Genomic DNA, 15962 nt, shown 5'->3' on the forward strand with positions numbered 1-15962 from the left:
TGTCACTCACACTGAAGAATTGTGGACACACACTTTGCCTGTGGTTATCTCACGCTCACATCTCAAAATAATCACTACTTTTCTATCCTAAATGTTTGATCTTTATCACACCCGTGTCTTTCAACTTTGTTTCTGACGGGGCCAATTTTATGCTCATCATTTAAATGACATAAAATTAAGACTCTGCAAATTAGTTGGAGCTCCTGGTGCTTTATAGCATAGCCCCTGGTTCTAAGCAGTTTTGACTTTCACTGGCCCACAAAACTCCTTTTATGAGATCATAAATTGAGACTTTTAAAATAAATAAAGTGAAGATTCATCTTGGGGGGCATCTGTCTGTAGACATATCAGAATGGAGAGATTGAGAGCAGGATAGGTGCGGACCTGGGGTTGTAGCCAGTGCCATCACAGCAGATGGTAAAGCTTGTATTTGCAGAAAGGGGAAAGAAGCCATTTCCCCTCACTCCTGCTTCTCTCTGGTTCTCTACTTTCTCTGGAGGGTCTTTCAGCCCTTGAGCAGATTTAGGGGGAAGTGAATGGGTGAAAATGGCTTCCCTCCCTGTTCCATTGGCTGCAGCCGTACCATCATCTGAGTGATACTGACGGATGCAACCTATACAAATGAATATTTATTAGTGGATTAACGTAATCAAGCTGGATATTGTGTTGGAACTCCTAGGGCTCATTCACATGGAATTTTAATGTGGATTTGAAACTGCTTGTGTACCAATTTTTTTTGTTGTCCTCCACGTAGGTTTATTTTGTTTTATTTTGTAAAATTTATACACCGCTTTAAATTTGTGAAGCACATTTGCCTTTTAGCTTAATCTTTAATGCGGAGGATTTGCACAAGAGCAATATTGTGCTGAACCTCCGTACTAAATTTAAATCAAATATAAACAGGAATCGCCAGCTAAAATATGTCAACATGAGTTGGTGAGTGAAGGGAGATGGGATGTGGAGGTAACCAGGGGAAGGGCTAACCTAAGGAAACAGAAGGAAGGAAGAATCACGGGAGCACACAGCACTGTCTGAATGGTGTGAAATCTACCAGAAAGTTGACTGCTGTGTATTTGAGTGGGTAGGAGGGGAGAAGCTTTTTTGCAGCTTTCCCCAAGGTGTGAAACACAAAATGCTTCATTTTTTGAAATAATGAAATATGCTGGTAACATCTTTTAAAAAGTAGTAAAAAAAGTAAAAGGTAAAGGACCCCTGGATGGTTAAGTCCAGTCAAAGGCAACTATGGGGTGCGGTGCTCATCTCGCTTTTCAGGCCAAGGAAGCCGGCGTTTGTCTGCAGACAGCTTTCCCAGTCATGTGACCAGCCCAGCATGACTAAACTGCTTCTAGTGCAATGGGACCCCGTGACAAGTGCCAGAGTGCACGGAAACGCCATTTACCTTCCTGCCACAGCGGTACCTATTTATCTGCTTGCACTGGTGTGCTTTCGAACTGCTAAGTTGGCAGAAGCTGGGGCAGAGCAACGGGAGCTCACCCCGTTGCGCGGATTTGAACCGCTGACCTTCCAATCGGCAAGCCCAAGCGGCTCAGTGGTTTAGACCACAGTGCCACCTTAAAAATGTAGTAAAGACACATCTACACACATGCCCAGTTTGGGGGGAAAATGGTAAAGGAGGTGGGTGGGTATGTAATAATTGAGGTGGGGGAGGGACATGCATACGCCACATTTTCATCCCATCAAGTAATACCCATTAGTGCAGATGGGAAGCATTGGTTAGGAATCAGAGACAGAAAAGTTGGTGGATATACTTGCACCATAGCAGTCATGGAAAAATTGGATCTGAGCTACTTCATTGTGTGAGTTAACACCGTCATATGAATACAGCTCCAGTGGATGATTGGAATACAGAATTGACACAGAACAGTTTAATCAGTAGCTAATACGCCTTCTGCATTGTGCTACATGTATTAATACTACAGTGTTTCAGGGAGCTATAGGTGATGGAAGTATCAGGAGCAAAGGTTTGAGTGATAGCGGCCGAAATTTGAACGAGCATTTGGAGTAGCATGCCTGTGATGGTGGCAAAGAGATCTTGCCTCATTGAATCTTTCTGTCCAACCATATTGCATTCAACCTGACCATGATAATAAAATTTAACGTATGGTAGCTCACTGTGACAAAATTGCTATGCATCTGCTGCATTTTGGACACCACATTAAGTGTTATTCTGATACAGGAGGTGTCGACAGCCTCCATCAATGAACCATTCTAGTTGATTTCAACTTAGAGTTGACGTCTCCACTTACCCCTTGGTAATCAATTTTGCTCAGCTAGCTAATTTGGTTGAGGGTGCGAGCATTGCCTCTCTTAAGGAAAGAATTTGAAGAATGCAATTGCCAGACCTTTACCGAAAATAGCTACTTTTAGATCCATTGGATCTGAATAATCAGTACTTTTTCTACTTTTTTGATCAAGATGATCAAGTGACTAAGAGATGCAACTGAAGAAGCCTCTGGATTAAACTTAATTAAGAGTCAAACGAGCCTGGCTTCATGGCTGTTTCTAGAACAAAAATTGCATTGATTGTCTTGGAGGTTGATCTCTAATGGAAGAAAAACAGAGGGAATGTGAACCTCACAGTAACTCCCCCAGTGCAGTCCTAGGCATGTCTACTTCAAAGTAAGCTCCATTGATTTCAGTGAGACTCCCAATATAATATAGGATTGCTGCCTCAATGGCTTTCAGTACCATCAACTGTGATCACATGATATTCCTGGATCATCTGCCTGAGGGTATGATACACCACACTAAACTGATTGAACATGTCCCCTCAAAACATGTTCTTTGAGATTCTTTCCCTGTGCAACATCTGCATAAACTACCAGTTATTTATTCCATGTGAGCTTGTGCTGTATATTTGGAAACTTCGGTTAATTCAACATCAGAACATTAACTTAATTTTGAGAGTGAGATGAAAGGAACATGCTCTGGTCCAAGAACAACTATACTGGGTCCCAATCTGTTTCTGAGCAAAACTTAGAGCGTTGGTTTTGATTTTTAAAACCCTAAATGGACTTGGTGCAAATTAAACAAGGCAATGCCTTTTCCACTCATCTTGTCTGTACCTCTGTGATCAGTAGAAGATGTCTTGCTCCATCCATTGAATTCATGGAAATGAGAAGCAGATATATCACCTCTCTTTGTAACTTCTTCCGTTTATGTTCTTTTCCCCATCCTTTCTCTGTCCTCAACTTTCAGAAATTAGTGAAGATCTTAAACTTGGGAAAGTAGGGTAGATGATTTTTTAAGCTGTCTGCTCTGTGGCTTTCACTGCTTTATCATTCTGACGACTGTTTAAAACTAATTGGTATATCCTATTCATTTATCTGCTTGTTTTCAAACTTTCTATAAAACCTCGCCAGGATTCTTTTGTGGGTATGTGCCAGAAAACAAAATTGATTAAATAAATAAGTAGGTGATGTAAAAAATATATCAATAAAGTTGCTTCCTTAGGGACTGTGGTCCGTGATACGTGTTTCAGTATAAACTACCGTATTTGCTAATGCTTCATATATTAACCAGTTCACTCAATTGGGATAGCATAGTTCTTCTGAAACAAAAACTATTTGTTTAGATGGTAATGATAAACTAGAGAATGCATAGAAGATAGAAATGCAGTCTGTGTAAAACAGGAGTGGTTAAGTGTGCCCCTCTAGATGGTGCTGAATGACAACTCCCATCATCCTCAGCGAGCATGGCCAGTGGTAAGGGTGGATGTGACTTATGTGGACCTCCAGATGTTGCTGAACGACACTATTCACCTTTGGTGTAAAATTAGATTTGACAATCTGAGACCCTATCTGCCTGCGGACTGCCTCGTGAGAGTGGTGCATGCTCTTGTTATCTCCCGCTTGGACTACTGCAATGTGCTCTACTTGGGGCTACCTTTGAAGGTGACCCGGAAACTACAACTAATCCAGAACGCAGCAGCCAGACTGGTGACTGGGAGCGGCCGCCGAGACCATATAACACCGGTCTTGAAAGACCTACATTGGCTCCCAGCAGGTTTCTGAGCACAATTCAAAGTGTTGGTGCTGACCTTTAAAGCCCTACACGACCTCGGTCCAGTATATCTGAAGGAGCGTCTCCACCCCCATTGTTTTACCCGGACACTGAGGTCCAGCACCGAGGGTCTTCTGGCGGTTCCCTCACTGCGAGAAGCCAAGTTACAGGGAACCAGGCAGAGGGCCTTCTCGGTAGTGGCGCCCTCCCTGTGGAACGCCCTCCCACCAGATGTCAAAGAGAACAACAACTACCAGACTTTTAGAAGACATCTGAAGGCAGCCCTGTTTAGAGAAGCTTTTAATGTTTGATGTATTACAGTATTTTAATATTTTTTTGGAAGCCTCCCAGAGTGGCTGGGGAAGCCCAGCCAGATGGGCAGGGTATAAATAATAAATTATTATTATTATTACTATATAACCTATCTTTCATAGAACTGCAGAGTGCTGATACTAGCTGCAGATAAGCACTGGGAATATGATAAACGTTCAGCTCTCTGTACATTTTACTGTCAGTCTGACATTGGTTGAAGTCAAAACCTTGTGCCATTTTATGTTTTCCTGGCAAGGATAGTTCCATTTGATGCCTTTAATTTAATACATCCTGTGGTTAACCATTAAAGAATCAGTCCCAGTCAACTGAATTAAATGCTTTCTTCATCATATAGCTTCTGTAGGTGTAAAGTGGCTGACGTTGGCTGTCTAGTAGAAATAATTTCAAATGAAGGCCACAAGTGCAGATGGAAGTAAATTCATTCTCGCTAACAGATATCACCAATGTCACGTTCCAATCAGTCTGCCGAAAAATTATGCAAGAATCATAATGTTTTCATTTAACGTGCATAATTAGCCTAAATGCTGATTATGCCACTGGGCACTTGGGTTGTGTTTATTTTCTAAAAACAATAATCAAGACCACTAATTGACTATATCAGGAAATGCTACTGGAATACAAAATTAGATGGGCCATTTATCGTGTCAAGTCAGTTTTCTCTTACAAGTTATTGTGAAGCTTAACTTCTTCATAGCATTCTTCCATTTTATTAGACACCAACATATTTCAATGAGCATTATGTTTTACAGTAGGGATGGGCAACTGGAGGTGGGCAAATATGGCTTCTTACATATATTTCCTTTGGTCCTCATTGTGTGGACCTTCCTGTACAAGTCTTACTGGTTCTACGTTAAGAAGTTGTGTCAACTTTGTATTTATTTAGAGGCAGGCAGAAAGTGAAAAAAGAATTAAATAAAGCTAAATGTGTTTTTTTGTTTCTTTAAATTGCAGCCATACCCTTTTTATGGTGTCAAATTGTACTTGTCTGCAGGTGTCTGTATATCTGTAGTTAACCAAGGAAAGACTTTTCTTCTTTCTTTTTTAATGTTAGGATAATAGTTTTGGAAAAAAAAGGGTTTCTCTTCTAACAAAGTCAAGGCTTTTATCTGCACACTCTTATTACTCTGACTATATTTCTTGGGAATTGTGGTGCATAGCATGTTCTTTTTATTTTTGCTAAGTACATTGTGTGGTTTGACAACCTCACACATTACCTTTTTATTATTCCTTTTCACAGTCTGCTTCGGTATTGTGTGGTAGTTTTTAATGTTTGGTTTAGTGCATTTATCAAATATTTGAGCCATACTAACGGTTGACAACAATTCTTGATTTCTTTTGTGTTAATAAAATAGAGTTTTATCTTTCTTGGTCCCTTAACATATTTTATGTTTCAACTTTAATCAATAGGTTAACTATTGTCATTCTAATAGTTATGGGGGATACTTCCGTGGTTAACAAGAAGACATTGATTAATGCTGTAATTCTGTAATTCAGACTTAGAAGAGATATCCCACAAATAAACAACAAACTATATGTGAGCATGCTCCTTTGTTTTGCAATCTCCTTGAGCACTGATTCTTAAACAGAGGATCAGTGAAGGAAAACTATGCCAACCTGATGCAGATGAGAAATGGTGTGAGAAGGACAAAAATAAACTTAGCTTTAGCTTAATTGTTCTCAAACTCCCCCTGCCCCTATGGACCACCTGAAAAATGCAGGCCAGTTTTCATTCAATGCTGGCGGTTGTATAGCCAGTATTGTATTATGAAAATTGCTGCCCAGGGCCTTGTTAGCCTTTTTCATAAAGTTGGTCCTAGTCAAAGAGTTTCTGTCTCTGTCTTTTCTTTTTTTGTGGGGGGGGGGAGGCAGAGTAGAGATAATATTAGAAACCACTTGCATGGTACCTTACTAGTTTGAGAACTGCTTCTAAGTCACGTGTTATCATCTCTTACTGCTGTTTATAAATTACCACTGTGCTTATTTATTTGCATTAAATTGTCAGACTGTAACTCTTGTATTTCATGACCATTTGGCCTCCACTATTTGCATTTTTCCCCTTTATACTTTCTCTCTTATCTCCTCTAATCTGTTTGCCTGCAGAGGAAAATACTGATAAAGTTAACCTGTACCACAATAAATCTGCTAGCCTTTAAGATGTCACGTCTCTTGTTTCATGTTGCAACTGTAATGACATCCCTCTGGAAGTCGCCTAATACACTATCTCAAACATGGGCTAGCGTTTTTACTGTTATTTTTTGACAATTTGAGTATGGTTGCTGTATATTGAAGTATTGGGTATAGCAATTAATAAGAAATCAGTAATTACAGAGATTTTAGATTGTAGTGTTTGCATAAGAACCAACCTTTCTTTCAGCACTTAGATTTGGAAGATTTTTTTTGTTTTTGGTCATAAGCACAAATGTTAAATTAAAGCTGTGCACATTTCTAGCTTTCATGACTAACTCCCTGTCCAAGGCTTTGAGCTGCATTAATCCATTTTTTCAATGAAAATGTCTGTCATTATTTGCTTAGTTAGAAAGACAATTGTTTGAACTAATTTTATTGTTCATTTTCAGACATAGGTTCTGGTTAAGATGCTGTGTTCTGTGCTGAAACATTTCTGAAGTCTAGTAATATTTTGGGAGCCTTTGTTATTTGTTATGAGTATACAGTAATTGAGAAGAAAATAAATTTTAGTTAGTGCTCAGCCAGAAATCACTTCTGTGGTGTTGAATGTGAATGGTTAATTCACTCTGTTCCCAACCTTTCCATAGCATTTCCACAGCTTATTGCTGACTTATCCTCCTTTGAGGGTTAGTTGTGTATATGATGGCTTATGTTGCAGTTTTGCTATCAGTGGACCATGCTGTATTATGTATCATGTTCTTTGTATTTTTTATTTTTAAAAGGATATTCTGACCCTGTCAGTAGTCAGTACAGTGGTACCTCGGGTTACATATGCTTCAGGTTACATAAGCTTCAGGTTACAGACCCTGCTAACTCAGAAATAGTACCTCGGGTTAAGAACTTTCCTTCAGGATGAGAACAGAAATTGTGCAGTGGCGGCGTGGCAGCAGCGGCAAGCCTCATTAGCTAAAGTGGTGCTTCAGGTTAAGAACAGTTTCAGGTTAAGAACAGACCTCCGGAACGAATTAAGTACGTAACCAGAGGTACCACTGTATATGTTTCTGTAGACCCAGGGGTGGACATTGCTCAAAGGTAATCCATCAGGGATGGGGCCAGAGACAAAGGTCGGTGAGGCCACCCCTTTTCTTTTTCACTTTCTGCCTCTTCTTTTCCATCTCCATTTCCCCACTCCTTGCCTTGCCACCTGCCAAACTTTGGCTGGCGACCTTTGCTACGGACCTTTGCTGTAGTGCTTCTATGAGAACATTGTATTTCACTTACCAATGCACAGTCTGAGTTATTTTTTTAAAAAACCCACTTGTACAACTATGTATACATGATGGTAGTCAAAACCACAAATTGTGTTACTATTACAAAAATGTTTCTCTTGGGCTTTCCATTTTTTTAAGTTTACATAAAAGCATTTAGGAAAGGTTTTGATCTAATCTGTAGGATTAGGTGTTGTGAATTTGCTGGAATATGCGATTGCAGTAGCCCAAGTCTAAAACTATTTATTTCAGTTGCCTGTTTTCTGGCATACCTTTTCATTTATTAATTTTGTATGTACCGTAGGTTGAACTTCAGTTTCAGTTAAACCGCTTACCCCTCTGTGAAATGCATTATGCCTTGGACAGGATCAAGGACAACAGTATTCTCTTTCCAGATGTCAGCATGACGCCCACGATACCTTGGAGCCCCAACAGGTACAAAAGTGCAAACACTTTGATACCGGTCTCTGGTATATTTAAATTATATTGCATTCTTTGTAGCAGGTGCCTCAGACATGCATCTACACTAGAAATACCTCTTCTGTAGGGTGCAGGAACAGGACATGAAGTGAAATAAGCAGGAAAGCAAACTTATCCTAGAAACTGGAAACTTTCTTTGTTTGCTCTAATATCAAAAGTCAGTTGCAACGAATTGCATTCTTATGGCAGAAGCAGCTTACCTTTGTCATTTATCCTGAATGTTAGCAGAGTGTGTAAACGGTATAATAATGTGGGGTTGATGTGATTTTTGTTTCAGGCATGTCTTTGAGTAGTAATTTCTTTCTAAACCACGATGCTTTGGCGATGCTAAATGTCTGCTTTCTTTTGTACAGACAGTGGGATGAGCAGTTGGATCCTAGGCTCAACGCAAAGCAGAAAGAGGCTGTTCTGGCTATCACAACACCACTCTCAATACAGTTGCCTCCTGTTCTTATCATCGGTCCCTATGGGACAGGCAAAACCTTCACTTTGGCTCAGGCAGTCAAGCACATACTCCAACAGCACGATACTAGGTGAGGTGGCCCGATATATAGATATTGAATTGGAATGCAAATGCCAAACTTTAAGAGGAAGTTTAATAGTATAGAATCTCCATCCAGCTTAAAAAACCCCCATCCATCATTGTTTTGTATATATGTATATATATATATTCAGGAAAGAATTCAACAGTCTAAAAGTGTAGTCTCCCCTTAGAAGAATGAATTAAAATTGGCATCATGTGGAACAAATGCATTGCCTTATATTTAGAAAGCTGTGCACTGTGTAGAATTTAATAGCTGTCTTTATTTTAAAGCTACATTAGGATTGTGTACAATGTTTTTTTTAATAAAAAAACCCTATGTTGAAAGTTTAAATCTTCCCACAGAAATTAGTTAGAAGCAACATTGAGCCATAAAATTTGCAGACTAATTTCACTGAAAGAAATGTGTGAGGAAGATGGCCACTATTTTTTTTTGTACTGCTTTTGAATGATTTTCTGTTTCTTCATTGCTTTTTTATTTGCACCATTTATTCCAGCAGGATTCTCATTTGCACCCATTCTAATAGTGCTGCTGATCTCTACATAAAGGATTATTTACATCCATATGTAGAAGCAGGCAATCCCCAGGCGAGACCTCTCAGGTATTTTTTTAAGGCTTATTACGTATCTGTACAATATCTTAAGAAAAGGTGTCTATTCGAAATAGTTTTGAAAACCTCAATGCTTTTAAGTTTATTGGCATTTAAAAACAATGTTGCGTAACTTTGATACAGTAACTAAAATGCAAATTGGAGCAAAGTCAACATGTTTTTGTTTCGTCCATTAAAGATAAAGACATCCTTTTTTAAGCTTTACATATGTGGATATATGTGCTTTTCTAACTGAACAAATTTTGATATGGTCTTCTAAAAAGCTACTAAGGTGTAATTTTAAGGCGTAATGTTAAAGAAAATTAGGTACTAAGTGGATTTTGTTTGGGGGTTAATGGTGTTTTTAAAATCAGAGCAACATTTCGAGCAAATGGCTGAGACAAGAAGCAATATATTTTTTAACATCATACAAAATTAGTTCAGTATCAAGCCGTTTGTGTGTTAAATGAACTTGTCATAGATATTAGGAGAATGAGCAGAAGAAAAATCACACAAGATAATTTTATTCCTTCCTGTGGAGTCAAAAATGACCCCTTGGAAGACTTTGTGTATATTTGTATCTGGAATACCTAGAAATTTGCTTAAGACTAGATTTAATTTAAGCCGAGAGTTCATTTAGGCTGCAAATCCTACTATTAAAATGTGATTGACCTCTGCATGTAGTCAAGGCAATAGTCTGTCATGGAAGGAAATGCTTCGTATATAAAATTAGATAAAATTTCATCTGAAATGACAACATTGCTCTAGTCCTGTTGCTACCTTAATACCAGCTCTAGGCTCCTGGCACACATTTTCATCTCCTGCTTTGACACTACCTTGGAATTACAATACTATCTTCCTCTACAACTCCATAGGAAAGTAGAGGGGGCACAGCTGTCCTGAGACTTTAAATCCAAACCCTTCCCAAGAGCAGAAATCCCACTTAGTGATCCTTATCAAACAATTGGATACGTTTAGATAATACAGCTGAAAATTAACATTTTGACTGCTCCATAGGTGGGGAGTACTTTAGAAAAAAGAAATCTTGGCATCTTCTCCCTCTGCATCAAGAATGGGGATTGAACAGAGCACATGTGCCAAGAATTGGATTTTTGTAACAAGATGTTGATCTACATACATTCCTAAAGATAACCCTGGGGAAACCTGTTTTGTTCGTACTCAGCTGAACTGGGGGGCTAGATGAGCAGTTTCATGAAGTCCCATTGGCTAGTCACTCCTGAGATTCTTTTTTTATTTCCTCTTTAGCATTTGGTTTGGCTCATTTGTTTGTGCAAATTCATGCTGTTCGATGCACGCCTGCTCTCTGTGAGAGTCCAGAGCTCTTTGGGAGAGCACATGTTTCCGTATGCAGGTGGTCACAGGTTCGGTTTCTGACATTTCTAGTTCAAGTGATCTCCTATAGCAGAACTAGAAATACCTGAGACTTGAAAGAAACAGCACTGGGCAAGATAGGCCAACGGTCCAGTGAAACTTCATGTACGCTGCTTGTGCCACACTGTGCTTTTTCTAATAGAGATACACCAAATATCCATTTTGCAATCAATCTAACCACCTCATGTTACAATCAGTTCCTCCTTTCTCTTCCATCCTGTCAACTCCAAAAGCCTCCTAGTCAATGTTCTGTTCTCCGTTACTCTCTCTGATCACTTAGGCTTCTAGGCACCCAAGTCTAATGGTCGTGTGGCCCTTTGTTGAGAATCATAGACTCCTTTGTTGCACATCATGGCCCGCCATGTCTCCAGAGCATAATTAACCATATCTCAGGACCAATAAGCTCCCCCTCAATTTGAAACACACAGGAGTTGCTGGATTTGGAATATCCAGTCAATTGTCCCTGTTAATCAGTGATCCACAGAGTCTGTGACAGCTGCTTTTGAATGTTCGCAATCCCATGTTGGAAGGATTATAGATTTATATCCCATCTTCCCTTCCGCTCTGTAGCATACTGGTTCTTTCTCATTCACTTTATCTTCCTAACAAGCCTGTGAGGTAGGTTTAGACTGAGAGAGAGTGAGTGGCCCAAGATCACCATTCACTCATTGGTTGAGTGAGGATTTGAATCCGGGTCACCCCAGTTTTAGTCCTTGAACCTACTGGTTCTCTGGATTCTTCTGGGTCTGGTTTAATCACCTCGCCTATAAGAACATTTGCCTGCTCTTTTGAGGGTGATCATCAGATACCCTGGCTTGTAGTATGTCAGTTATCTTAGTTGAAGGTGGCTGTGGGCATTATTGGACCTAGTTATTCTGTATATAGAGTGCATCCTTCAATGAAAAAATAGGTGGAAGTGAGAAAAACTAGTGGCGAGAGAAGGTGAGGAGGGAGAAGGCGCACATGAGCAGTAGAACAGGTGTAGAAAGGAGTGAACTAACTAACCAAGGAGCAGAAGGAGGTGAATGGAGGTGGAGTAAGTAAAGTGGGCTTGAGGGATGGAAGAAGGAGAAGTGAATGAAGGAGCAAAAGGTGGAGTAGATGGGGAGAAACTAGACAGGGGATGGCTGACAACACTGCTTCTGACTGAATCAAATAAAAATTGCTGTGCATTTAAGTGTAGAACACTGCAATCATACACATGTCCATTCAGAAATAACACTCATTAGTTCAGTGGATCTTATTGTCAGGTAAGTGGGAATTGGATTGAAGCTAAAGAGTAGCTGGTTACTATTTTAAGGTCACACAAACAAGCCAATTATTTTCTGTTTACAGTAGTTCAAAACATGTTGATATATTACAGCCAAAGGGATTACCCACTTGTATTTGAAAAACAGATTTATTAGAGGATTGTGGTATCGGCATGCTGAAAGAATGGAGTTGAAGCATTTTTTAGTATACAGTCAGTTGTGCGACATGATACACCAAAGCACTCAGCTGATTTTACAATCGTTCACACAGACACACACACACACAGGCACATGTGGAAAAAAAAGAAAGTTATGGCTGTTTTACTCGTGAAAAAATTACCTCCAAAACAAATTTTTGGGCAAAATTTAAGATATTTTCTTCTATTACAGGGTGTATTTCAGAAATCGCTGGGTAAAGACTGTTCACCCAGTTGTGCATCAATACTGTTTGATTTCAAGCACACATTCCACCTTTCAGATGCCCCAGAAAGAAGATGTTCTTAAACAACGAGTAGTAGTGGTTACTTTGAATACTTCACAATATTTATGTCAGCTGGATCTTAAACCTGGTGAGGAAATGTACATGAAAAAGTATTTTAGTATTCCTCTCTTAGTGATTTAAAAATCATGTATTTGTTTGTGTGACTTTCTGTGCAAATTGGAGGAAGTGGGAAACTAATGCTGGGCCCAGACTGTTCCGTGTCTCTTATCTGTATAAAGCCAGTGTTTTTGTGTGTGGGTCCAGGCAATCCTTGTTTTGCACAGGGGTGTTCCGGACCCCCGCATGCATCGGCAGGGCATGCGTAAGCCATAGCTGCCAATGTTTCCCTTTTTTAAAGGGAAATTCCCTTATTCTGAATAGGATTCCTCGCAAGAAAAGGGAAAAGTTGACAGCTATGGTGTAAGCCCTCTCTGCCCCTTTTTGTGATGTTTCTGTGACATTTTGGGCTACTTCCTGGTTTGGCGCATTGCGCGTATGTGCAATCATGCGTACTTTGGATGTGCCTAAACCAGGAGTTGCCTGTACTCACTGGTATGGAGAGCCAGGACCTCTTTTTATTACTTTATATATGCACGTGACAAAACAGACAAATATAAAGCCCATTTAACTATTTGCAAAGCTAGTGTGAGTACTTGAGTACAACTGTTCACAAGAGATAAAAATGTATGAGGCTTCAATTAAAAAGAATAGTCCACAGTTTTTTTCCTTCTGTCTTAGTTAATGAAAGCTCATTGCATAATCATAAGTGTTGAAACACTGGATAGAAACTTATACTATTGTACTCATCCCTGTTGTGTGATTTCTCAAAAACTAATAAACAAACAAACAAACAAATGTTTTATGCCTGAACCACATTTTTCTATTGGCAGAGCAAGATTACCAGGTTGGTTGAGTATTGGCACGACATTTTGGTTGAAGGCAGGATGAACATTTTGGAAAGTAGGCATTTTTCATAATCCACTTAGCTCCTGCCTTCAGTGAGAGCCAATGCTCAACCAACCTGATGACCTTGTGCTATCAATGGAAAACTACTCTTCAGGTAAGTGCCAACTGTACTTCCTTCACAGGTGAAAGATACTTTTCTTCTACTCTGAAAATACTCTGGAAAAGTCCTTTGTTGGACAAGGTGTTTCTGGTAGAAGAGATAACATTATGAGCAGATTTTACCATAGATAAGGATGAATAGTTTATTATAAGAAACATATTCTAACAGGGACCAGGAAATCCTCATGGATAAAATTCTGCCAGAAGATCACTCTTGATTGTTTAAGGCAATGTTTCCCAAACTTGAGGCTCCAGCTGTTTTTGGACTACAACTCCCATCATCCTTAGCTAGCAAGACCAGAGGTCAGGGATGATGGGAATTGTAGCCCGAAAACAGCAGGAGACCCAAGTTTGGGAAACACTGGTCTAAATTATTCTACCTCTTTACCTTTGATCTCAACTTCGGTGGGATAGATTTAGAGGAGATTTCTGTTTACTGAGAATAACTTGCCGAAATCAGCCATCTTACAAGATACATCAATTGTGTTGATTAGGTTTCAGTCTGTTCACAGTCCTGAATCTAAATGTTTTGATAGTATTAGCACCATTTTTATCACTTGCTACTTAACATTTTGTCTGTTTCTGTTTTATAGGGTTTTTTACACATATTCTGTTAGATGAAGCTGCACAGGCAATGGAGTGCGAGACTATCATGCCTCTAGCATTAGCAAGTAAAAATACAAGAATTGTCTTGGCTGGAGACCATATGCAAGTAAGACACTGTATTCTTGAACTTACCTCATATAAATCTTTTCTTCAGGGAAATGAAAATTACCAACAAAGTATATTTGCAGATTACAAAGCAGCTCTTGCATCAAACACTCCCACAGGTAGTGTGGTGCGATAAAAAAATTAAAGCATTTGTCTTAAAGTCTCAGTTTTAAATCTTACATTGGCCATGAATTTACTGGTTGGCCTTCTGCAAGCCACTTCCTTTCAGCCTTAGCAACTCTCTATGTTGTTGTTGTTGTTGTTGTTTAGTCTGTCTTCCACTGCCTCCCGCAGTTTGGTCAAAGCAACTCTCTATACTAAAATGTAATAATACTTGTCAGACTCTAACACTGAGCTCTTGAGATGGGGAGAAGGACTTCTCAATTGTACATACGTGCCTTTACAAACCAACTGTTGACAACGGTTGAAGTTTTTCTGTTGTAAAAAGGCGACAGGATGAGAAAAATTATGAAAGTTGATACGGTGTTAGACTCGAAAAGAAGCAATATTTATTGCTTGCTTTTCACCGATAAGGAAACAAAACCCTTGACAGGGGGAGAGATGCTAGAATAGGAAGAGGAGTGGACCAAAGAAGTGAACTGAAAGTAAATGGAAGGTTTCAGACATCAAGCATGAATCAATCAAAGAGGAGAAAAGAATGATCTTTAGCCGAGAATGAAGCAAGAAAGCATACACCTGTGCTTGTTAGGGAGAAGATCAAAATCATGGCTGCGGGTTAGCAGGACAAATAGATTGAAAATAAATGGTGGAAGAAACAATAGCAACAGCAGAATCAGATGGCTGGAAGGAAAGAATAGAAAACGAAAGAAGGGAAATGGAGGAGAACAAATTTTTAAAAAAATAAAAATTGATGAATTAAGGCAGAGTAAGCCGTTTGGAAATAAACAGTACAGTATAACCAGGGCTTTTTTCTCCTGGCACACGTCTTATCACACGTAGAATATCAATGCAACAGAATAGGAAATGAAAAAGAGGGCAGTTGGAAAGGTGAAAATGATTATTAAAGACAGAGAAGGGTCAGAGTAATAGCCCGATGCCGTCGCATAGGATGAGGCCATGTTGTGAGGTTGGCTTCGGTAGAAAACCTCCTCTGTGGCAGGAAGCTAGTGGATGCATGATCCTAGTGGCTGCCTGGCCTTCTACAGACTGGCGTTGGCCCAGGGGATGAAGCAGCTTCACTGGCTGGCTTTTGTGGGTTGAGCCTTGGGGCATACCTGGGAGAGAGCGTTCCCTCTCTGGTGTGCTGCTAGATTATAAATAGGAGCCCTCAACATGTCCTCATCTATCCAGTACTTCTCTCTTGGCCACAGGAAATGAGGAAATCACTCCAGTTGTTGTTTTTAACAAGGAAGAGTGTGCCTGTGCTCAGCTTGTTCCTCTTGTAGCTTTAGGACTGGGCTGCCTTGTCTTGTCATGAAATTTATATAGTAACCAAATACAGGCACCCAATTCTCAGGTTTTTAGATTTGGACTGAGACAGGTCTTTGCTTTGGGGCTACAAGAGCTGCAGACGTTGATAATCATGTTATTTTGCTGCCTGTGGGTACAGGGAGCAAGCTATGAATAAAGTGTCATCCTAGTTGTTTCTTCACTTTAGTTTAAGACACTTAATGCCATTTCTATGGATTTGCAGTTAGTTTTTCCTGATCTTTTACAACACAGCATTAGATCATGTTGTGC

At 39.7% G+C, this 15962-nt stretch overlaps 1 protein-coding gene across 5 annotated transcripts in view; it reads left to right on the forward strand.

Moving 5' to 3' along the window:
* The window catches only part of HELZ (helicase with zinc finger), a 111827-nt gene that overhangs the window by 56950 nt on the left and 38915 nt on the right, over positions 1-15962 (forward strand). For 4 of the 5 annotated variants that reach the window (XM_053375343.1, XM_053375342.1, XM_053375346.1 and 1 more), the window contains 5 exons: positions 8056-8186; positions 8585-8764; positions 9270-9374; positions 12395-12573; positions 14144-14262. In XM_053375343.1, coding sequence (XP_053231318.1) covers positions 8056-8186; positions 8585-8764; positions 9270-9374; positions 12395-12573; positions 14144-14262 — 714 coding nt within the window. The remainder of the gene's footprint in view (positions 1-8055; positions 8187-8584; positions 8765-9269; positions 9375-12394; positions 12574-14143; positions 14263-15962) is intronic. The other variant, XM_053375345.1, reaches the window with a different exon arrangement.

This window comes from Podarcis raffonei, chromosome 2 (genome assembly GCF_027172205.1).
Source record: "Podarcis raffonei isolate rPodRaf1 chromosome 2, rPodRaf1.pri, whole genome shotgun sequence".
NCBI lineage: Eukaryota > Metazoa > Chordata > Lepidosauria > Squamata > Lacertidae > Podarcis > Podarcis raffonei.